Source organism: Geotrypetes seraphini, chromosome 1, assembly GCF_902459505.1.
Source record: "Geotrypetes seraphini chromosome 1, aGeoSer1.1, whole genome shotgun sequence".
Taxonomy (NCBI): domain Eukaryota; kingdom Metazoa; phylum Chordata; class Amphibia; order Gymnophiona; family Dermophiidae; genus Geotrypetes; species Geotrypetes seraphini.
In genome coordinates this window covers 225,371,251-225,396,726 of record NC_047084.1, presented here as the reverse complement: position 1 = coordinate 225,396,726, position 25,476 = coordinate 225,371,251, and the positions used below count along the sequence as shown (strand labels likewise).

The window sequence follows — 25,476 nt, the reverse complement described above, 5'->3', positions numbered from 1 at the left end:
AAAGGTGCTTGCTTTACTGTAGAAAACGTAAGTACAGTACTCATATGAGATGGGGGATCCAGTGAATAGTGCACGTTATTACATATGCGCACAATCTGCTTATGCATGTATGTGGCTTACATGTTAATGTCACAAATGCAGGACACTAAAAAAACGAATGCTACCATGAGACTATCCAATTTTGAAGCATCAGGCAATCTCTTCCTAGCCTGTGCACAAAAGAACATAAAAATTGCCGCTGCTAGGTCAGACCAGTGGTCCATCGTGCCCAGCAGTCCGCTCATGCGGCGGCCCTTAGGTCAAAGACCAGTGCCCTAACTGAGACTAGCTTTACCTGCATACGTTCTGGTTCAGCAGGAATTTGTCTAAATTTATCTTGAATCCCTGGAGGGTGTTTTCTCCTATAACAGCCCGTGGAAGAGTGTTCCAGTTTTCCACCACTCTCTGGGTGAAGAAGAACTTCCTTACGTTTGTATGGAATCTATCCCCTTTTAACTTTAGAGAGTGCCCTCTCGTGAATGTTTCGATCAAGTCCCCTCTCAGTCTCCACTTTTCAAGGAAGAAGAGGCCCAGTTTCTCTAATCTCTCACTGTACGGCAACTCCTCCAGCCCCTTAACCATTTTAGTCGCTCTTCTCTGGACCCTTTCGAGTAGTACCATGTCCTTCTTCATGTACGGCGACCAGTGCTGGACGCAGTATTCCAGGTGGGGGCGTACCATGGCCTACTACAGCGGCATGATAACCTTCTCCGATCTTCTTTTGATCCCCCTCTTAATCATTCCTAACATTCTGTTTGCCCTTTTTGCAGCCGCCGCGCATTGTGCGGATGGCTTCATCGACTTGTCGACCAGTACTCCCAGATCTCTTTCTTGGGGGATCTCTCCGAGTACCACACCAGATATCCTGTATTGATTTTTGTTACTGACATGCATCACCTTACACTTATTCATGTTAATGGGAAATAAACACAAATTGTTCCCTGTGCCTGGCAGGAGGAGGGACCATATAGAGATGAGGAGGGCCTGGGAGACACTGTAGAGGTATTTTAATAGGATTTCCACATTCCCTAGAGAGATAAGTGATGGGGAAAAAGTATGATTGCATATCCTAGGGCAGTGTATCGCAAACTGTGTGCCGCGGCATTCTAGTGTGCCTCCTGAGATTTCAGGTGTGCAGCTGCACACTGGGGAGGAGGAGAGGCGCCAGCTGACTGCCTACAGGACGTGACTCTCATGGCGAGAGGCACATCCTGTAGACCAAAGGTGTCCACACTTTTTTGGCTTATGAGCTACTTTTAAAATGACCAAGTCAAAATGATCTACCAACAATAAAATTTTAAAAAACACAAAGCACACTGTACACAGAAAATGTTAATTATAATTTATATTCGGGCTTTTTTTCAAAGAGGTCAAGGCAGATGACTTTAAAATATGCAATGTCACCTCCGTAACAACTATACAAAAATAGACAAATATATCCCCTCCCCTTTTACTAAACTGTGATAGCATTTTTTAGCACAGGGAGCTGTGCTAAAGGCCCTGCACTGCTCCCAACACTCATGCGCTAAAAACCGCTATTGCGGTTTAGTAAAAGGGGGCCATAGTGCAAAATATAGATAGCAGATATAATTTTGGACACATTTTGATCACTAAATTTAAAATAAAAGGCCTCTTCTGTCAAACTGTGCTAGCAGTTTGTAGCGCAGTGGGCCGCATTGAATGGCCTGGCTCACCGCGCTACAAACTGCACTAGCAGTTTGATAGAAGAGGCCCAAAATCATTTTTCCTACCTTTGTTGTCTGGTGATTTCATGAGTCTCTGGTTGTACTTCCTTCTTCTGACTGTAAATCCAATAATTCTTCCCTTCTTTCTGCCTCTTAAATGCTTCCTCTCCTCCAAACCTCATTCCATTCCCCAACCAACATCTCTCTGTCCCTCCATGAGTCCAACTTTTTCTTCCTCTCTTCCTGCCCCCTCCCCTGTCTTTCTTTCTTTCTCCCTTTCTGCTCCCCTTTCTTTCTCTCTCTGTCCCCTTTCTTTCTTTCTTCCTATCTCTCTTTCTTTCTTCCTATCTCTCTTCCTGCCCACCCATTTCTTTCTGTCTTTCTTTCTTTCTCTCTTCCTGTCCCCTAAACCACCGCCGCTGATTTAAGCCTGCTTCTCTGACGCCGCAAAAGACATGCCCATGCAAGCGCCGGGCCCACAAGTCGTCCCCCCGACAAAAATTTTGACATCAGAGAGGATGTTCCAGGCCAGCTAGGCAGCGATTGGCTGGCCTGGAACTTCCTCTTTGACATCAGAATTGACGTTGGGGGGGGGAAGGCTTGTGGCCCGGTGCTTATGCAGTGGCTGCATGTGCCTGGCTTTTGCAGCATTGGAGAAGCAGGGAGAATGAAAGGGCAACACGAGTCTATCACGGAGCCCGGGATGGACTCCGTGATTGATTCGCATTGTCCTTCCGATCTACTGGTCGATCGCGATTGACCTTTTGGGCACCCCTGCTGTAGACAATCAGCTGGCGCCTCTCCTTCTCTCTGGCCCTCTTCTCTGCTTTTTTTTTAATTTCTATATTTGATTATTTGTTACAATACATTAATAACAAATATTCATGAATGACCACTGTTCCGCCACTAATTTCAGTCAAGTGGGATGATCAGAGATACTCAGGAAAACACACAGACAATATAAAACATAAACAATAACACTTTAATATATTTATATATATAAGAATAAATTAGCATCACCGTATCTCACGTAAACCCTCCCTTCACCATTCGGAATCCCTCAATGGATAGGCGAGTAGGACACAGGAGTCTGCCCCTTTAGACCTGACGTCTTGGATAGCCGGCTAGGATTCTGGATTCTAGGAGCAGAATTCCGTCCTTATAAGCTGCTGAGTTAAACAGCTGGTCCTGCAGTAACAGCGTCCTTTGATTCAGGCACACCCCAGGTCGGTCCCTTTGAAGTTGTTTGGGCAACATTCAGGTCAAAGAGGTCAAAATGTCAGATAAACAGACTTGTGGATTCATATCGGTAGCATGCTGAATTTCAGTTACCCCCCTGGCCATTTCCTTTGTTTGGATAACATTCAGGTCCCATCTGGCGTTAATGAGGTGTTGCAGGGACTGGTCTTGCTCTTTTGTTCTCTTGTTTTGGTAACACCCAGGTCTGTCTTTACTGATGTTATTTGAGTGTTACGCAGGCAACTGAATTTAGGGAAAAGCTGTTGGGTTCTTAGTAAAGCATTTGATGTTGTCAAGGTAACACTAAGGTTCAGGAGTTCAGGTAAGCAGACTTGAGGAGACATATAATATTCTGAACAAAATTATCAGTAATATGCTGGGGTATAACATTCCACTCCTGGATACTCAAGTTTGCGTCTCCAAATTTAGAAGTCCTCCGAATTAAGGGAGAGAGTGTCCGACAATTAAGAAAGGTTAAAAGATAGTTAAACAAATTTATAGAGTACAAAATGAAGAAACTCCTTTTATGCCATATCACTGCAGTGGTACACATTGTTTCATTTCAAAATTTACACCATTTTCTATCTAAGGGTACAGAATGTGATGTGGTTTTTAAATCAATAACGACATGTAACATTAACTGATCATATCGTAGCGTTAGTTCATAATTATGTACAGTATTTGTCACCCATTCACCTTCCCTTCTAAATACATCTGCTACTCTGCAGTCAAAATATGCTTCTTTGCCAGCCAGTATTTCAGAAACAATAGTATCTATTCTACTTTTAAGCAAAGGTAAAATGGGAAAATTAATTTTCCCTTCATAATTTATTTCCTTATGTGCTAAACCTGGTGTTCTTGCATTCCCTAATATTTCTTGCTAATTAGGCCTTTCACTTGAAAGTATCACGTATTGGGAATCATGAAAATTAATAATCTTATTAATATTATATTTGTGCTCTTACTCATGGCATACATTTAGGGTAGCTTCATATTCACCATCGATCACCGCAGTTATCTGGTATCCCGTTTTTCTTAGCATCTTTGGTTAGGGTCTGGCTATGCTCCGGTTTCAATAGGCTTGCTATGCCACTCACATGCCTTCACTCATGTAATTTTCAGGCACCACCTCCAGAGACCAGCCCTAATGTGAAGTGGCAGGATATGGGCTCACTTCTATTCCCCAGTTGGTGCCACATAACATCCTCATGGCACGGCATTGTATGTCTGGTTGCGTCTTCATCTTCTCGGTCTGGTGAAATTTTCTCGTAACCCAACATGTTAGCCAAATTATCAGAATGAGAGAGCAGAGCTGACCAATTTTATCACAAAAGGATGAAAGTCTATATGTAATAACATTTCCCAGTACGTGATTTTTCAAGGAAAATATTTCCTCATGACTGTTTAACTTCAATGCTTTAGTTACATTAAACCCCCCTAGTGGTAAAAGAGAGTATAAGAGAAAAAGGAGAAAAACCACTTTATGTACAGAAGGTGATAACATGTGACACAATACTTGTGTGTAAAGTAGTATTTGTGTGAGATGAGAGAAACAACACTAATGCACTTAAAGGTAGTCTGTAGGACATTCAGAAAATACACCTTTTTATGTTCTGGACATAATTATTATGTCATTTAAGAGAGACCATACACACGTACAGAATGTGATACTAAAATAACTTATGTCAGAGATGTGCACTGCACTGTTTATACCTGGTAAGTTAAATAAAGAGAGACCATTTTTTTAATTTTATTTAGCAAATATCAAATACCAATGAACACCATTTTACCAGGTATAAAGCTTTCTAATTATTTCTCTTCAGATATCCTTTTATAATATAACCCCTAACTAAATTATCATTGGGCTGTATAGAAACATAGAAACATAGTAAGATGACGGCAGAAAAGGGCCAAGGCCCATCAAGTCTGCCCACTCTATAGACCCTTTGCCCTGACCCTCCTAGGGATCTCACATGGGCGTCCCCCTTTATTCCTAAAAAACTGGCACGCTGCTGGCCTCGATTGCCTGTGAGCCATAGCATAAAATCATTGTGAGCATGGTTTTCATAAGATACTTTCTGGTATGTGGGGGAATCTTTTTTGGAAAGGGATATGGTACCATTTGGACTAATAGAAGGGGTGGAATAAACTCTGGAAATGGCCAATGTGCAATGTTGGGGTACCCCATAATCTAAAACAGACAACACATAACAGAAACAGACAAACACAGAGCTCCGGCATGCTTTCTTCCATCAGTAATGATTCAGGGTTGAATTTAATCTGTAAATAAGCACACTATTAATCAAAAGAGTCACAAACAAATGTGGTATCCATTGGATTCCCACTATCAGGTCACATTGCTGGAAGCATTTTAAATGTGGCACAGTGAAATTGGTTCTTCGGACCATGTCTAGATAATAAGCTTCTAAAAGAAAGAGAGATAGAAATTTAAGTTAATTGCTCTATATAGTTTTACTGGTCTTCTTTTCTATTTTCTTCCATTTCAAAGTTCTGTCACACAATCATAAAAAATTCAAGCAGGGACGCTTTAATCTATAAAACATATAAGAGAGGTTTACGTGCATACTATCTAACAAAACTTTATACATTATAAAGGTCATTTAGCAATATTTCTACTTTTTTATTGTCCAACCAACCCCATATGTTACCCCAGATGTGAAATATGTTGCCTCCAAAATCCAAAAAGGCCCAAGTCTGTTTTTAACTTTGGGGAGAAGGGAAGTTTAGCTTTCTCTATCACCTCTCGAAGCTGTCATGTTAACCCTTTTTGGATATCTGGCAAGGAATCCCATAGATTAATCCCAAATTGGTAATTGTCCAATTTTAAAATTTGTAAAATTTTTTCTTCCTGCTTGTATAATTTTCCCCCCAATCCTGATATTTATATTCCTACACCCCAGTGTCCACTTCAGCTTGTACCTGTTGCTCCCCAGGTTTCTACCAAATATTTATCTCTACCTGCGGACACTGTTCTAATTTGGTCCAAGCTAACACTGAGGCTTGGTATTCACATCATTGATCCTCCCACCACTTCCACCCTTTTAAATCAGGATAAAGAGTGGAAGCAGTTTCCTCAGGAGGAGCAGTTGGCACTGGCATATCCTCACTCTTGCTTACTTGGGCTTGAGACATAGATTTCTTTCCCAGTCCTCTACTTTTGTACATTCCCCATAATGTCCTTGTATCTTTTCCATCTATTTCTTCCCTCTTTACACCATCTTTTATTAATGCCAAAAACATATTCCTCCGAGACACCCGCTTAGCCCTGTTTGAATTGGATTGTCCTGTTCTCTTTTTATCAAAAGTATTTTGAGGTCCCCAGTCCCCCCGATCTCCTAACTGTCGGACCGCTTCTAAGGCTTCCAAAATAGTCCTGTCTATTTGATTGATCAACAAAGTTATCATTACCTGTTTGTATGCCGTTGCAGCATGCTTAATAATTTTATTTCTCATGGACTCAGTAAAAGGTAATGACATATATGTGTCAGCGTGACCTATTACTAAGGCTGCCTTCATAGACTCCTCTTTAATTCTCATTTGAGCATCTTTTAATGTATACCAAATCTTATCATTTGAGGGCCAATCAGATTCAAGTGGATATCGCCTCGTGACACCCCTACTAATTATCTCTAATAAAGACCATTGGGCATTTTTTGCAGGATAAGGATCCTTCCGCAACGCATGTTGCACTACTATTTCTTGACTAATTTGAACAAATTTAGGGGCATCTGTGGCATCTAACATAATCCCTGCTGCACCCAGCTCCTGCACCCGAACTACCCACTGTATTAGTGGTTCCCCAGGCTGCTGTGTAAAGTAGAGAGTTGCGTGGGGACAGAAATCCCACCCGTCCCCACCCGTCCCCGCCAAAGTCCCACCCGTCCCCACCCGTCCCCGTGAGGAATCCCTCCGTCCCCACCCGTCCCCGCGAGGAATCTCTCCGTCCCCACCCGTCCCCGCGAGGAATCCCCTCCGTCCCCACCCGTCCCCGCGAGGAATCCCCTCCGTCCCCGCCCGTCCCCGCGAGGAATCCCCTACGTCCCCGCCCGTCACTATAAACTACAGAAATAGTTATTTCATTTAATTATGCTACTGAATTAAAGGCTCTGGTAGAAACCCATTTAAAAATAAGCAAAAAGACTTTATTAATTTGGAAATATTAATTGGGAAGAATACATACTTTGTAAACGGGTTTCTACCAGAGCCTCTAATGTTTATAAATTTTTATCAACACAACTAATATACTACTTTATCCTTAAGCAAAAAAAAAGAATTTTTTTCCTACCTTTATTGCCTGGTTTCTGCTTTCTTCATGTTCTCATTCAATTCCTTCCATCCACTGCCTCTCTTCTCTCTGTGTCTTCCATTTGCTCTGTTACTGTGCCTCTCCCTTTCTCCCCCCTCCCAAATTGGTCTGGCACCCATCTTTTTCCCTCCGCTCCCCCCATAGTCTGGCACCTCTGTCTTCTTCCCTGCCAGCGTCTTCTTCCCATTCCCTCTTCCCCATTTCCTTTCAGTGTCCTTCTCCCCCACCATCTTTCCCATGTCCTGTCAGACAGCATCCTTCTCCCCCCTCTGTCTTCCCCATGTCCTTTCAGTGGCATTCTCCACCTCTTTGTCTTCCCCAGTGCTTTCAGGGTCCTTCCCCCCCCTTTCTCCCGTTTACCCCATTTCCTTTCAGCGTTCTCTTCCACCCCTTTGTCTTCCCCAGTGCTTTCAGCGGCCTTCTCCCCCCTTAAGCGTCTTTTCTTCTCCACTCCACCTTTCCTCCCTCCCTGCCTCCACCTTTGTGGCGCTTTTGCACCGGACCGACAACAGAACAGGCCCGGTCGGACAAATCTCCCTGTCCTGTAGCCGCGAATCTAAATTACCTTCTTACAGCAGCTGGAGTAGTGAAGCTGCTGTAAGAGGTAATTTAGATTCGCGGCTACAGGGCAGGGAGATTTGTCGGCCGGGCCTGTTGTCGGTCGATCGGGGGATCTGACCGGCTGTGCACATTCTCCGGGGCGTTCCGCCCCATCCCCCCTCTTTCGTACGCCATTGCCTTCTTCCTACCTGCCCTGCCGCACACAGCCGACCGGAAGTCTTCCTGATGTCAGCGCTGACGTCGGAGGAAGGGAGGGCTTTGCTTAAGCCCTCCCTCCGACGTCAGCGCTGACATCGGGAAGATTTCCGTTCGGATGTGTGCTGCGACAGGGCAGGTAAGGAGAAGGAGACTACCCTCGCGGCTCGACCAACCCCGCTGCGATCCAACCCCGCAGGAACCCCGCGACCCTAGGGGGCGTCCCCACAGGATCCCCGCGACCCTAGGGGGCGTCCCCACGGGATCCCCGCGACCCTAGGGGGCGTCCCCACGGGATCCCCGTGACCCAAAGGGGGAACCCGCGGGATCCCCGCGGGTCCCGCGGGATTCCCGTCATCCCCGTTCCCGTGCAGCTCTCTAGTGTAAAGCGTGCCATCATATCCATGATTTCATGTGGAGTAACATCCTCCCTGTTATTAGAATTTGAATCCCAAATATTCCCATCCCGTTTGTTTGGATTCCAATCATTCGGCAGATGATAAATTAAGATTTTAACTTTTCTGTAACTCACTTTCCACCTCCGTTTCTTGTATTTATATTGTGCATATTGCATAGCTGACTGTTCTATTACATTTTGATAGGTTTCTACCTTATCCATTAACAACTTATTCTGACATTGTAGCATTGTAATGGCATGCTGTTGTTTATTCCTTTTCTTTTCCAGCTCTTCTAATTTCAATTGTAATTCCTGTTTAGCTTCATGCAAATTCCTCCAGTCTGACAAAATCATCCTTCCTTGTCTAGAAATTACTTCTTGCTCTTTTCCTTTTGAGATTTTCACCTTTTGTAAGGAGGCACATAATTCATGTGGATCCCCACTTCCAAAAGTACAGGATTCACACAATCCTGCTTCTACAGACCACTCAGTGGCCATTAATGTTCCCATAATTTCATTCCCATTTGGAATGGAGGGATTGGGAGCCTGCTCCTTAACCCCTTGTTGCATAGTCAGTTTTCCTGATATCATTAGATCAACCCCGCTTCTGGTACCAATTTGTTCCGCCACTAATTTCAGTCAAGTGGGATGATCAGAGATACTCAGGAAAACACACAGACAATATAAAACATAAACAATAACACTTTAATATATTTATATATATAAGAATAAATTAGCATCACCGTATCTCACGTAAACCCTCCCTTCACCATTCGGAATCCCTCAATGGATAGGCGAGTAGGACACAGGAGTCTGCCCCTTTAGACCTGACGTCTTGGATAGCCGGCTAGGATTCTGGATTCTAGGAGCAGAATTCCGTCCTTATAAGCTGCTGAGTTAAACAGCTGGTCCTGCAGTAACAGCGTCCTTTGATTCAGGCACACCCCAGGTCGGTCCCTTTGAAGTTGTTTGGGCAACATTCAGGTCAAAGAGGTCAAAATGTCAGATAAACAGACTTGTGGATTCATATCGGTAGCATGCTGAATTTCAGTTACCCCCCTGGCCATTTCCTTTGTTTGGATAACATTCAGGTCCCATCTGGCGTTAATGAGGTGTTGCAGGGACTGGTCTTGCTCTTTTGTTCTCTTGTTTTGGTAACACCCAGGTCTGTCTTTACTGATGTTATTTGAGTGTTACGCAGGCAACTGAATTTAGGGAAAAGCTGTTGGGTTCTTAGTAAAGCATTTGATGTTGTCAAGGTAACACTAAGGTTCAGGAGTTCAGGTAAGCAGACTTGAGGAGACATATAATATTCTGAACAAAATTATCAGTAATATGCTGGGGTATAACAACCACAAAAAACTCCATATAGAGAACATTAAAACATATATAAGGCAATTAATCAACCGTGTCCTAGTCCACATTATCGTGGTCGCCAGTATTTTAAAAAGAAAAATCAAATCTATCTATCTACCATCTAAGGACAGGCAAATGGCACTTATATATTATACATCATCCCCCAAAAATGAAAATCAATACTAGAAATTAAACTTTCAGCAAAGGTTTCTCTTTAATAAAATCTTCTAACTGGACTGGATCATAAAACACATATTTATCACTTCCATACGATATAAGGCATTTGCATGGGAATTTCAAAAAGAAAGTAGCTCCAACTGCCAAAACCTTAGGCTTTAGCTGAAGGAACTGCTTCCTTTTAAACTGGGTTTGTCTAGAGACATCCGGGAAAATTATCACACGTTGACCACAAAACATCTCTTGTTTTTTTCAAAAAATATAATTTTAAAATAGCTTGTTTTTCCAACTCTGTCTTAAAGGTTACGAGAAGAGTTGCTCGCTTGTCTATTATGTCTCTGGACGATTCTAAAAACTATGATACATTCAAACTATCAGGTGACACCATTTTATCCATTTCACCTTCATCTGCCATTCCCTTAGAATCTCTTGAGATGTAGTAGAGGTTATCAACCTCAAAAGCCTCCACTTTAGTATAATGTAATATCTCCTGCCCTCTTCTTTGCTGGCACCCCCTTCTGGCATCTCAGGGTCTGGAGGGCCTTTGCACATGTGCGTGACATCATCATGGTAAAATCCGTGTACTTCCAGATGCTTCGAGCCGCAGCCACTACGTTTAGTGTGCTGCGGCTCAAGAAAGTTTGCAGGAGGGAAACAAACGTTTCTGAAACTGTATCCATACGTCATAAAGATAGACATGGCTTGGATTTGCAAATGGACCACAAACAATTATTGTGTGTTAGGTGCCATCTACTCGTGTTAGAGTCTTAGCAACATGATGAATTACATATTTGAAAAGAAATTGGTTTTGTGCTAGTCTGCTAAGGTCCTCCAGCGTCATCTCCATGGTTGTTTTCAACGTGTCCAGGCATCTGATTGCAGGTCACCCTTTTCGTCTGGTTCCTTCAATCTTCCCATACATGATGTGACAGTAGTAACTTCATCATTTGAGCTTTGAGTGACATAGCCGGTTTGATCTCTTCCAAAATCAATTTGTTAGTTCTTCTGGTGGTCCATGGTACACGTAAAATCCTTTTCCAGCACCAAAGCTCAAAAAAGTCAATCCAAGCACCCAATTTATTGAGTTAAGGGCTCGTTACTTAATTAAATTGCACACACATCTTGGGCGTGAGCAGAAATCTAGTTACCATATATAGAATCTTTAACAAATCAAGGGTGAGGCAGTGGGGGTAGTCTGCCCCGGATGCAAGCAGTGTGTGTGTGGTGGGTGGGGGGGGGGGTTAGAGAACCGAGGAGCTGGCCCCTACACCCTCTGACATAAATTTCCTGTTCTAGAGCAGGGGACTGGCAAAGGGGTGCTCCTGCCTATGTGGCTGCCAAGGCAGTTATACCACTGTATAGAATCTGGGGGTATGTGCTTATAATCCACTCAATTTCCTTTCCCTAGTATGTCATGCAGCTAATACATGAATTAGTGTGTGGTCATGCTAGAGCAGTAGCAATTACCACACGTGTATGCTAATTTTCACATTAACTGCCTGGTGCACTTTAGTAAATAGGCCTGTAAGTGTAGAAAATGAGCCCCATAGTAAATACTGTCTAATAGTTATAGCAGAAAGATGTGGTAGTGGCACCCAGACCATGGCATGGGATTCTTATTTTGTAGCCGGTGCTATGAGTACTTCACAAATGCCCACTGCAGCTGAATATTTTGCTTAATTATTAACTTATACGGTACAAAACAACATTTATTTTCTCTGTTCCTAAACAGACTGCTCCTTTCCCACAGTCAAAGTAACACTGTTTACTTAGCTAGGTTATTTCTGCATTAAATATGCTTTATAAATGGTTATGTATGTTCTAGGAATTGTTCCTTATCACTTCTACTTTGGGAAATGGTGAATCAAATGAGGTAGGTATACTTAAATCAATTAAGGATCCAAATCGCAATAACAAAATATAAATACAATCAGCAAAAAATTGTTATTAGCCTAGTGGTGGGGATACCCCATGAAAGTACATTTATAATAGGTGGAGAAAAAGCCTCAACTTATCAACAATATACGGACGGCAACCCAATGAGTTCTTAAGCCAGTCCTGTTCTGTATCATAGGCAAAAAACTCCACACGTTTCAAAATGTAATTTTTCAAAATGGGACCAAAGCCACCACTGTGCACAGGGAGCCAGAAAAAGAACAAAACAATTCACTTATCTTCTGACGATGGCACAAACAGCAGCGAGTAGATCTTCCTGCTATAGCACTTCTCACACTGACAAAAGACAAGGAACTGGATGTCACCAACAAGGCTCTTGTTTCGCCGACAACGGCTGCGTCAGGGCAATCACATTCTTTCCTGCTCCGTCCACACATAGCTCAGAATGGCGCTGGAATTTATACTTCCAGGTTCATAGGGGTCACTGTCAAAAAACTGTATTTACTGGAACAAACAATCTCACCATCGGTAGAAGGCACACCATTCTACTTTCTGATTAAGTCCATTAGGCCAAATAGTTTTCAAAAAGAAAATAGATCGCTGTTCACTTTGATATAACAATCTTTTCACATCCCCACGACGAGCTGTAAGGGGAATATGGTGTAATACAAAGCACCTAAATTCCTCAAAAGAGTGATTTTTTTTTTTTCAACACAATGTCATGTGAGTATATCTACCTGTCTTTTGTGTGAAATGTTAGAACGATGTTCAAACAGCCTTTTTTTAAGACTGTGTGCAGTATGTCCTACGTAGCATAGATCACAAGGGCAGAGTATGCATAAACTACTCCAATGCTTTCACAAGTACTTAAATCAATACCATGGACTGAAAATAAGGATTCAAAATGTTTCCTTTCTTATTCTGCATATAGGCCACATACATTTGAACCTGTCTCTCTGCCTCTAATATGGGGTGAACACCAGCAAAATTGAGTTCAAATTACTCTGTCCCTCTTTGTGACCTTGAGCAAGTTGCTTAACCTTTTATTGACTAGGGTACATGAAGGTCCTTTTACTATGGTGTGCTAACAAATTTAGCACCTGCTAAATGCTGCACAGTCCACTGTATACCTATGGGCTGCATAACACTTAATGCACACTAATTCATTAGTGCATGCTACATTTGCTAGAGCAGGGGTCTCCAAAGTCCCTCCTCGAGGGCAGAATCCAGTCAGATTTTCGGGATTTCCCCAATGAATATGCATTGAAAGCAGTACATGCACGTAATCTCATGCATATTCATTGGGGAAATCCCAAAAACCTGACTGGATTCGGCCCTCGATGAGGGACTTTGGAGACCCCTGTGCTAGAGCATACAACCTAAGGCCTCTTAATAAGGTGTACTATGGGATCAGGAATCTACCTCCTTGAACTACCACTGCAAAGGCATGAGCTAGATACAAAATGTCATGGTCCTGTCATTCTGCTGCCCTAAAACAGCAGTATGAAAAAAGGCTTTGCTTTGAACTGATGCAGAAATACCCACCTTTGCCATACCTCCTCTGTTTAAAAAAAAACAACAATCCTCTTAGCCTGATTTCAGTGGTGGGTATTTGTAGAGTAGCTGTGTTCAGGAGAGGAGTTTGGATGGAGTGTGGACAGAATTGCAATTTACTTGTGTATATTTTAAATGTATGCATGTGTGTGTATTTCACACGCTAACATTTAGGCCTGCTCCTGAACAGGTTTAAAAGTCATGGGTCTAGGTGCTGTATCTCCAGGCTTTGTGCTGGTAGATTGACACATAGGCACCTATATGTCTTTTCAAAATAAGCTACAAATAAACACCTTCTTGCCCTATTAATCTAAGTGCCTTGGTAAAAAAAAAAAAAAACAGAGCAGGGCATATCCTTAATGGCATCCTGAGGCTGCATGGTAAGTGCCTCTTTTGTAACAGAATCTAGGCACCTAGAATACAAGTGTAACTTGGTATTGATGTGCCTAACATTTAGGTGCTTGTAGTTACATAGAAAAACAGAGAAACATGATGGCAGATAAAGGTCAAATGGCCCACTCAGTCTGCCCATCCACAGCATTCAAGATGATGGCTTTATTAAAACAAACACGTAATCCACATTAGGTTTTCTTTATATACCACCTATCAAGATTATCTAAGCGGTTTTTACAATCAGGTACTCAAGCATTTGCCCTATCTGTCCCGGTGGGCTCACAATCTATCTAACGTACCTGGGGCTACGGAGGACTAAGTGACTTGCCCAGGGTCACAAGGAGCAGCGCGGGGTTTGAACCCACAACCCCAGGGTGCTGAGGCTGTAGCTCCAACATCTGCGCCACATAAATACATCTAGGGCTGGAACCTCTAGAAACATATGGAGCCTACATGGTCCTTGTTTCGACACAATTGTCTTCTTCAGGGATCCCTACTGGTCCTAAAAGTAACCTTGTAGATTAAAGCGAAGGTTTTTACGTAAAACCGACACACTCAAACTGACAGAGTCGTAGCACAAGTCATAGCACAGTTTGAGTGCGTCGCTTTTACGTTAAAAATCTTTGCTTTAATCCACAAGGTTACTTTTAGGACCATTAGGGACTCCTGAAGAAGACAATTGTGTCGAAACACAGACTGTGTAGGGTCCATATGTTTCTAGAGGTTCCAGCCCTAGATGTATTTATGTGGATTACGTGTTTGTTTTAATAAAGCCATCATCTTGGACATTGACTCTCCACAATATTTTGTCTCTTGTATGTGCCTTTTGTGGAGTGAACAGGGTCAATTTCTTTTGTTGCATCCACAGCATCCACCATCTCCTCCTCTCCCTAGGATATCCCAAATTCCTGTCCCACGCTTTCTTGAATTCAGATACAGTTCTTGTCTCCACCACCTCTACCAGGAGACTGTTCCACCCATCTACTATCCTTTCTGTAAAAATTTTTTTCCTTAGATTACTCCTGAGTTTATTACCTTTTAACTTCATCATATGCCCTCTTTTAACAGAACTTTCTTTCATCGAAGTATAGAAACATGATGCCAGATAAAAGCCAAATGGCCCATCCAGTATGCCCATCCGCAGCATCCACTATCTCTTCCTCTCTCTAAGAGATTCCAAGTGCCTATCCTACTTTTTCTTGAATTCAGACACAGTCTTTGTCTCCACTACCTCTACATGAAGACTATTTCACGCATCTACCACCCTTTCTATTAAAAAAAAACAAAACAGTATTTGCTTAGATTATTCCTGAACCTATCACCTCTTAGCTTCATCCTATGCCTTCCTGTTCCAGAGTTTCCTTTCAAATAAATTAAAGAAATTCGCCTCATGTGCATTTATGCCACTTAGGTATTTAAACGTCTCTATTATATCTCCCCTCTCCTGCCTTTCCTCCAAAGATTTTTAAGTCTGTCCCCATACACCTTATGAAGAAGACCACCGACCATTTTAGTAACCTTCCTCTGGACCTACTCCATCTTGTTTATATATATTTGAAGGTGCGGTCTCCAGAATTGTACACAATATTCTAAATGAGGTTTCACCAGAGTCTTATACCTCAATACCTTCTTTTTCCTACTGGGCATACCTCTCCCTATGCACCCTAGCATCCTTCTAATTTTCACTGTCATCTTTTTGACCTGTTTGGCCATCTTAAGATCATCACATACTATCACACCCAAGTCCTGCTCCTCTTTCATGCACAAATGTTCTTCACCTCCTAAACTGTACTGTGCCCAGTGGTGTAATAAGGGGGGAGCAGGGGGAGCAACTTCCCTGGTGTGCTGCTCATGCTGGCCTGGCTCCCCTTTGAAATCACTTCTGGGTCGCAGGACTAGGAAATGACAGAGGCAAAGCCAATGCTGGTACGAGCCACAGCAGATCAGAGAAGTTGCTTGCGCTGGCAAAGATTTAAAGAGGTATGGGGGAAGGGAGGGCATGAATGTGGCATGAGGAGCTGGGAAGGACCTGGGGTGGGGAAAGAGTGGGTGAAGGAGAGGAGAGCACCGGGGGGGGGGGGGAGGGGAGGCACCACCGCCCTGAGCGCTTCCTACTCTTGCTACACCACTGCTGTTCCCTCAGGTTTTTGCAGCCCAAATGCATGACCTTGCGTTTCTTAGCATTAAATCTTAGCTGCCAAATTTCAGACCATTCTTCAAGCTTTGCTAGGTCCTTCCTCATGTTATTCACATCATCACACCTAAAAGCAGGCATCTAAATGTGGCAGGAATGCATGTAACCTACAGAATTCTGTAAGCTGTCCATGTAATTGGGAGCGTCTGCCCATGTTTGTGACCCACTAGCAAATGTCCGCTGTGAAAGTTAAGGGGATATTTACACAATAGCACTTAGGGGTCCTTTTATCATAGCGGGGTTAGCGCGTTGGACATTTAATCGAGCGCTAACCCCCCGGCCGGCTAAAAAACTAACACCTGCTCAATGCAGGAGTTAGCGGCTAGCGTGACAGGCGGTTTGACGCGTGGTATTACACGCGTTAAACCCCTACCGCAGCTTGATAAAAGAACTCCTTAGGCTCCCTACTACCACGTAAATGGGTATGTGTACCCATAACACTTAAGCACCAGTGTTCTAAGTATTTATGCGTATGCTTCTTTTCAGCTTGTTCTATGCACTGAATCAACTTGGTACTCATAAAAATATTGAAGAATCCCTGAGAGGGTTCATCGCCTCAAGCACATCACTGGATAAGTATCTAAAGTGACATGAACTGTAATTAATTTGCTACTTTCTTTTTCCCCAGGCAGAAGTAGCAGCATCCTCCCCTCAATTTATTGACCCTCATCTGTATATATGGAACATTAGTGGAGATGGTACATTGTATCCTGTTCCAGGGGTGAAGTTAAAAACCCGACCTGCTCAGTGCACAGACTTTGTCAGCGTCAAAAAACAGCTCGCACTGCTGCAAAGCATGAAAGTCACACACTACAGATTTGCTCTCAACTGGTCTTTAATTCTCCCTAACGGGGATCTGTCACTTATCAGTAAGGAGGTTCTCAGATATTACCGATGCATGATTCTTGAAGCATTAAAGCTCAACATTAAATCCATGGTCACTCTGTATTATCCAACTCATGCTCACATAGGTTTGCCCAGTCCACTAAGGGATGCTGGCGGGTGGCTAAACCAGTCCACAGCATGGGCATTCCATGACTATGCAAAGTTATGCTTTCGAGAACTCGGTGACTTGGTTAAACTGTGGATAACCATAAATGAGCCAAACCGACTGAGTCATTCCTATAACGAGAGCAGCAATACAACCTACCAGGCAGCACACAATTTGTTGATAGCTCATGCCCTGGTCTGGAGGACTTATGATAAGCAATACCGGCCCACGCAGCATGGCAATGTGGGTTTCTCTTTGCACGCGGACTGGGCTGAAGCTGCCAACCCCTACGTTCAATCTCACCTGAAAGCCGCTGAAAGATTTCTCTTGTTTGAAATTGCCTGGTTAGCAGATCCAATTTTTGGGAACGGGGACTACCCAACAGTACTAAGGGAATACATTATATCTAAAAACCAAAAAGGCCTTTCCAACTCTTTCCTCCCCCATGTCACTTCTGAAGAAAGGGCCCTGGTGAAAGGAGCAGCAGATTTTTTTGCCATTAATCATTTTTCAACCAGGCTTGTGGCTCATGAAAACAAAAGTGGGAACAGATATGAATCTGACCGAGACAGCAACCTGCTGTTAGACATCACCTGCCTGAGTTCACCCTCAGGACTGGCTGTGGTGCCTCGAGGCATACGTCAGGTTCTAAACTGGATTCAGAACAAATATGGGACTGTCACAATTTATATCACAGCAAATGGAATAGATGATAAATCATCCAGCAATGATGAGCTCCGTAAATATTACTTGGAAAAATATACCTATGAAGTTTACAAGGGTGAGTATGTTACTTTTGCTGTGACTGGAAATAATTAATAGTGAGAAAGTGTCTGCTCTGAGAATAATGTTTGGTGAATACTTGCCACACAGTATTAAACCTGTGCAAATACACTAACACTCTTAAGATATTTTTGTAAGCATTTTAGATATTTTTGTAAGCAAATTAATTAGTGACATCATCACTGGAAAGTTAGATATCATATATAATTTTTTGAAATAATATAAGGAAATGTAATTGTATAGAAAGGGTGGTAGATGCATGAAACAAAACACACACACACATACAACCAATGTTAGCAACATTACAGACATAAAATAAATTTGCATAAGTTTGGTCATCAGCTTTTGCAAATCTATCTTGTGCATATTCATTGTGGATATCTTGAAAACCTCACTGACAGGGAGGTTAACAGGACAGATTTGGGAGCCACTGGTATGAAATATTGCGGCAGAAGAGAAAAATTAGCAGATTGGATGGACCTCGTTGTGGCATGCCATCCTAGGAGGTCATTTTAGAAGCATCTACACATGGCAATATTTATATGTATAACTAATCCAAGATGCAGTGATTTTAAGGAGGTGTGGTTTGAGCAGGCCAAAAAATTGTCTGTGTAGTTCCTAAGTTAACAGTGGAAATACATGTACACTGTAAAGAAATTTTTGCAATCTGAAATCTCCACTAGAGACTGAGGAGCCAGTTGTGCAAAATTAATAAAAAAAGAACTCTTTCACTTGGCTCTCTAATTGGCTTTTCATGTAAATGCAGCTCTATGACATCCGGTGCACATATAAGTACCAGAATGCTACAAGATCTGCATCTAGTTACTGTCGCTTGCATGTATGTGATGCTGCTCTTTATCTGAAATGGCTGTTCCCACTGTATGTGGAGGCAAATATGTGTTTGCCAGTGTCCTTATATGTTTTTACAAAATGCCCTATGTTCAACAGAGCCTTTTGTAAAATACCAGTGGAATTGTGAACCTCCTGACTGGACATTCCAATTCCTACCTTGACATTCTCTGTAAAAGAGGGCTTATACTCCAATGGCCTGACATTCAAAAGCACTTATGCAATTGGTGTCAGTTCCAACCAGGTCTGGGCCTGGGCCAAACAATTTTAATAGCCCCCTGTGCCCCCATCCCCACCCCTACCTTAGCTTGAATGCAAATGAACCACCTGGTTGTGAACTAGTACAGTATTTTTTTTGCTCCATAAAACGCACCTGACCATAAGACGCACCCACCTGTAGAGGAGGAAAAACCAAGAAAAAAATTCTGAACCAAATGTGTGCCCTGTACCCTCGGTAGTCTAGAAGTAGGCTGGGACAGGGTACAGGGAAGGTTTAATGATATGCATGTCTAATGGTAGGCACGTCTAGTGGCAGCCAGCCAGCTCCCAGCCCCCAGCCAGTGTCAAGCCAGCCAGCCAGCCCACCCCCAAAACAGCCAGCCTCCAGCCAACCCTAAGCCAGCCAACCAGTCCCAAGCCAGCCAGCTCCCAGCCCCCAGCCAGTGCCAAGCCAGCAAGCCAGCCCACCCCCATAGCCAGCCAGCCAGTCCCAAGTCAGCCGGCCAGCCAGCCTCAAGGCAACCAACCAGCCAGCCAATCTCAAAGCAGCCAGCCAGTGCCAAGCCAGCCAGCCAGCCCCAAGGCAGCCAGTCAACTGGCCAACCCACCCCCAAGCCAGCCAGCCAGCCCAAAGGCAAAGACAGGCAGGCTGGCAGGACCCCCCCGTACCTCTTTTTGGCATCCCAGTAGTCCAGCGCGCTTTTCGCGCTCCTGCCTTGGTTCCCCTGCTCTCTTCCGGCAGCATCAGTAGCACAGTGGTGCACGAGGCAGGTGCGTGCTTTTTGCTTGCCTGCTTGGTCCCGCACTGCACTCTGAATGGCTGCCTGTCAGGACGGTATTTGCGAGCACATCGAGAGGAATGGCCTACTGAGAACAAGCCAGCACGGATTCTGTAAGGGAAGGTCGTGCCTAACGAACCTTCTGTACTTCTTTGAGGGAATAAGCAGTCGGGTGGACAATGGGGAACCCATAGACATCATTTACCTCGATTTTCAAAAGGCTTTCGACAAGGTGCCACATGGAAGGCTGCTTAGGAAGCTGTGGAACCACGGGGTGGGAGGGGATGTGCACAGATGGATCAAGCACTGGTTGTCGGGTAGACTGCAGAGGGTCGGAGTGAAGGGCCAATATTCTGACTGGCGGGGAGTCACAAGCGGTGTGCCACAGGGATCAGTGCTGGGGCCGTTACTCTTCAACATATTTATCAATGACCTGGAAAAGGAGGCAAAGTGCGAGGTTATAAAATTTGCAGACGATACCAAACTGTGCGGCAGAGTTAGGTCCAGGGAGGAGTGTGAGGACCTGCAAAGGGACCTGGACAAGCTGGAAGACTGGGCAAACAAATGGCAAATGCGCTTTAACGTGGAAAAATGCAAGGTCATGCATATAGGGAAAAAGAACCCGTTGTTCAACTACAAATTGGGGGGGGCATTATTGGGAGACAGCAGACTTGAGAGAGACTTGGGTGTGCTGGTGGATGCATCACTGAAGCCATCTGCACAGTGCGCAGCAGCCTCGAAAAAAGCCAACAGGATTCTGGGCATCATAAAGAGGGGCATAACAACCAGGACGCGGGAAGTCATCATGCCATTGTATCGAGCGATGGTGCGTCCACATCTGGAATACTGCGTTCAGTATTGGTCGCCGCACCTCAAGAAGGACATGGCGGTACTTGAGAGAGTCCAAAGGAGAGCAACGAAACTGGTAAAAGGGCTGGAACACTGCCCATACGCCGAGAGGTTGGATAGGCTGGGGCTCTTCTCTCTGGAAAAAAGGAGGCTCAGGGGAGATATGATAGAGACCTTCAAGATCATGAGGGGCATAGAGAGGGTGGATAGGGACAGATTCTTCAGACTGAAGGGGACAACAAGTACGAGGGGGCATTCGGAGAAACTGAAGGGAAATAGGTTCAAAACAAATGCAAGGAAGTTTTTTTTCACCCAAAGGGTCGTGGACACTTGGAATGCGCTACCGGAGGAAGTGATCAGGCAGAGTACGGTACAGGGATTCAAACAGGGATTGGACGGATTCCTGAGGGATAAAGGGATCGTGGGATACTGAGGGAGGAGCTGGGATGTAACACAAGTATAGAAAGCTAACCAGGTAATAAGTATAGAAACCCAACAGGTCGTGCATGTGCAAGACCGGAGGGTTAGGACTTCGATGGGAAGATAGGACTTCAATGAGAAACCAAGGTTTCAAGGGAGCCCCTTCTGGTGATTCAGACAGGTCGTGACCTGTTTGGGCCGCCGCGGGAGCGGACTGCCAGGCAGGATGGACCTATGGTCTGACCCGGCGGAGGCACTGCTTATGTTCTTATGTTCTTATATTCAGTTTTTAATACCAATTATAGATTTTTGGTGATCTAGTATTCAGTTATTGGGATTGTGCATGCAGGCAATAGGTAGTTGGATGTAGATAAACCATCTAAGCTAAATGTTTCTAAAACCCACATGCTGTATCTTGCACAATAGCAAACAGCTGATTTGCCTACAAAAATGAGGATTGGGGAAACAATAATATCAATTGTTCATTTGGTATGTAATTTGGGGGTACAGTTAGATTATTGGTTGACAATGAAAGAACAAATAGCAAATATCAGCAAGAAGGTCTTTTATAGACTAAGATTAACCAGACAAGGGATTTTCTTACAAAAGAGAATTTCAGACAAGTTATACAAAGCATGGATATTCCTTGCTTTGATTATTGTAAGTGTTACATAAGAACATAAGAATAACCTTACTGGGTCAGACCAATGGTCCATCTAGCCCAGTATCCCATCTTCACAGAGGTCAATCCAAGTCACAAGTACCTGGGAACTTTTCCTTCAGGAATTTGTCCAAACCTTTTTTAAAATCAGCTACATTAACTGCTCTTACCACATTCTCTGGCAATGTGTTCCAAAAATATGTTGAAGGCAATACAGGTAGCCCAAAACACAGCAGCATGAAATAGTGGGAGAATGTTCTAGGTGGGAGCATATAACCCCAGTCCAGAAACAACTAAAATGGCTATGCATTGAATTTAGAATTTGGTATTGATGGCATTCAAAGAATTGAATAGTCTAACTTCAATTGTACTGGCTGCTAAATTACATTTATTCTTTTAAAGTAGTGAGACTGGAAGATTATAGGGCTTTGATATACTACATCATGGGTCCAAAATTGAAGAACATTTTATCAGCCTACTTAAGCCTAGAACAGGATGTGAAGACTTAAAAATGGTTTAAAAACTCTTTTTTTTTTTTTTTAATCTTTATTCATTTTTACAACTTACAACAAGTGTATCAGGAAATAACATTTGAACTTAAAAACATCACTTGATTTTCTATTACAGTCATCTTAAATAAATAAAATTTATCGCCCCTCCCATCCCTATCATTTCATATGCCTTCACTTATATTATACAATATATTCTTTCTATTAATCCAAATATTTAATAAAGAATAAGAAACCCCCATCCCTATCCCCTCATTTTCAATTGTACTATTAAAGGAAGAATGATATCTACTCATTACAATACTCTGCCAATGCCCCCTAAACATCCTGAAATTTACTAAAATGTCCTTTCTGTGTAGCTATCTCTGATGTTCCAGAAGGCCTATCAATCTCAAGGTTGAGAATGGGGATAGTTGAAGATATTTATTTATTTTATTTAAGTACCGTATTTTTCGCTCTATAAGACGCACCTGACCATAAGATGCACCCACCTGTAGAGGAGGAAAACCCAAGAAAAAAAAATTCTGAACCAAATGGTGTGCTCTGTCCCACCTCTGGTAGTCTAGTGGTAGGCCGGGACAGGGTACAGGGCACGTCTAGTGGTGGGCACGTCTAATGGCAGCCAGCCAGAAACCCCTCCCCCCCCCGTACTTTTTTTTTTTTTGTAAAATCACGTCGACATCCATGCATATAGGGCTTTTACTAAGCTGCGATAGCAGTTTTAGTGTGCGTTAGACCTTAATGCCAGCATTGAGCTAGCATTAGTTCAAGCCACTTAGCATGGGTTTAGTGCGCGCTAAAAATACTAATGCAGCTTAGTAAAAGGAGCCCTTAGTGTGCCAGCAGCTTATAAAATTTGCTGCACACTGACTTATAGCCTAAGGTACTTGTGTTTTTCTCCTATCTGTCCCAGTGGACTCATACTCTATCTAATGTACCTGGGGCAATGGGGGATTAAGTGACTTGCCTAGGGTTAGGAGAAACATGGGATTTGAATCCACAACCTGAGGGGGCTGAGGTTGTATAATGATGTGGAATGACCAGTTCTTGAGATATACTACTTTATAGGTATAATAATGAGTAGATTAAGCTGTTTTAGTCTGTGTTTGTAATGTTATTGTTTATTTTAATTATGTACGTGTTTTTATGTAATTTTATATTGTAAACCGCTTAGAAACTTGAATAAGCGATTTAAAAAATCTTTTAATAAACTTGAACTTGAAACTATACCACTTCAAATGTTAGAATTGTGATATACTGTACATACATACATTAAATCATACCAACAACTTCTATCGTATCAAGCAGCCTTATGGGGCAAAGACTTAGAAAAACTAATTACTCACACAAATGACTATGGAGAATTTAGAAAACACCTAAAAACGTACCTGTTCTAGAAACACCTAGGTAACGAACCAGGACAATAGCCCCCTTCGCAATATCATTCCCAAAACTGAATTTGTAAACTGTTAACCCCCAATCACAAACTATGAATACCCCATTCAATTTATGGAATTTTTCCAATTCTTTGTAAGCCGCATGGCACTTCAAGGCCCTGCAGCATACGAACTGTTGTTATTATCATTAATGTTCCCATTATCAGAAGTACACTGCTATACTCTGTAATTCGCTGTATGTACAGTTTCTCTTTATTGTAAACCGCCTAGAAGTCGCAAGATTGTTGGCGGTATATAAGAATAAAGTTATTATTATTATTATTATTAAATCTAGTCTAAATCTAATCTAAGGTCTAAACTAGGATTACCAGATTTTCGGGAATGAAAATCCAGACACATGAAAAGGAGGACATGTCTGGGGAAATCCGGACATCTGGTAATCCTAGTCTAAACCAAGATTGGCCAAAAATCTCCAGCCTGGAACTGGGTAACTTGGTTTATATCTAATAGGTACTTTTCAGATATTTACTTAACCTGACTACAACTTGCCTTAAACTACTACTGAAAAAACATGAGTTAAAAATATCTCAGTAATAATAAAAATGTTGATCCAATTGTATTTGGCAAAGCATTCTTGATTTCAGACTGGCTACTGCACTGTTAAAGCTAATTTGATTTTTTTTATTTTTTATTTTCCAGCATTCCAGCTTGATAAAATTAACGTTAAAGGTTACTATGCCTTTACGCTGAGTGACAGGTATAAACCCCAGTATGGCTTTTTCAATTCTCCATTGTACAGCTCGAAGGCCAAATCCTCTGTAGAAGTTTACAATGCACTCATTGCCAGGAATGGTTTCCCAGAGGACAGTGCAGCTCCCTCCTGCCATCTGTCAGAGAAGAAGGTGCAGTGCACCATCTGCTCATTCCTGCTGCAGAAGAAAACTCTGATCTTCTCTGGCTTCTGCCTCCTCTCTATAATTATCTTACTCCTGGCAATTCTCATCATCCACAGTGGCAAAAAAACACGGAGAAAACAGCCTCAAGCAAAACCTTCCCAACCTCCCTATTCCTTCCATGCCTGTCCAAAGTACATGCCTAACTGACTGCATGCATCACCCTGTGGGGCTTCACTCCAATTAGCAGCATCCAAAGGAAGACTATTACGTGGCCTTGTCTCACACATGGATTATGGAAAAAAGGAAAGTTATGAAGTGTGGCACAGATGTGGGGGAACATTGTGATGTTGGCTAATAATTTTCTCTAGGATGTGCACAGGTTTGTTAATAACTGCCTGGACTTCAATAAATAGCCAAACATCTGGTTTTGAGAAGGGAGTTAGTCATTGGTGTCTTTAGCCTTTGTGTTGGTATGTGGGTGTTGGTGTTCCAACAGGCAAGTTGTTGTTTTTTTAAAGAAATGCTTCGATTTTCAGTATGCCAAACATAATCACATGCCTGGTATTTAAAGGGAAACAAAGGTTGCATTCCTTTGACTCTTTGTTGTATTTCAGTACAGGACTTCCCTTTACCATAACCTTGTGATCTGATATTTACCCGAGCCCAGAAGAGATACAGATACTTGAGGCACTAAAGTGTCCCTTGGAGAAAGTAAAAGTTATGATGTAAAAATGGCATCTTTGTATACCCTGTGTCTTATTGTTGTGACTTTCAGCCTGGTTTAGGGTTAATAATAATAGCTTTATTTATATCCCGTCATATCTTTCAGTTCAAGATGGTTTATAACAAGAGAGGCTGCCTGAATGCAGCAATACATCATGAGCATAAAATAGGAGGAAACAAATAGGCGTGTAACGTAGTTATATATAACAGGAGGTGGGAGCATGTTGGAAGACACCGAGGAAATCGTTTAAGAAAGTTTAAACAAATTTGTCAAATAGATGGGTTTTCAGTGATCTTCTGAATGATTGGTATGACAATGGGTTAAGGAGTAAGTCACTTATTGTTCCAGATTCCTGCTTGGAACCATATAGCTCTAGAAAAAGAAGG

At 42.7% G+C, this 25,476-nt stretch overlaps 1 protein-coding gene across 1 annotated transcript in view; it reads left to right on the top strand.

The window, feature by feature from the left end:
* Nucleotides 1-25,101, top strand: part of KLB (klotho beta) — a 51,868-nt gene extending 26,767 nt beyond the window's left edge. The window contains exons 4-5 of the mRNA XM_033947365.1: nt 16,642-17,785; nt 24,170-25,101. Of these exons, the coding sequence (XP_033803256.1) occupies nt 16,642-17,785; nt 24,170-24,573 (1,548 nt within the window). The 3' untranslated portion in view covers nt 24,574-25,101. The remainder of the gene's footprint in view (nt 1-16,641; nt 17,786-24,169) is intronic.
* Nucleotides 25,102-25,476: the final 375 nt, after the last annotated feature.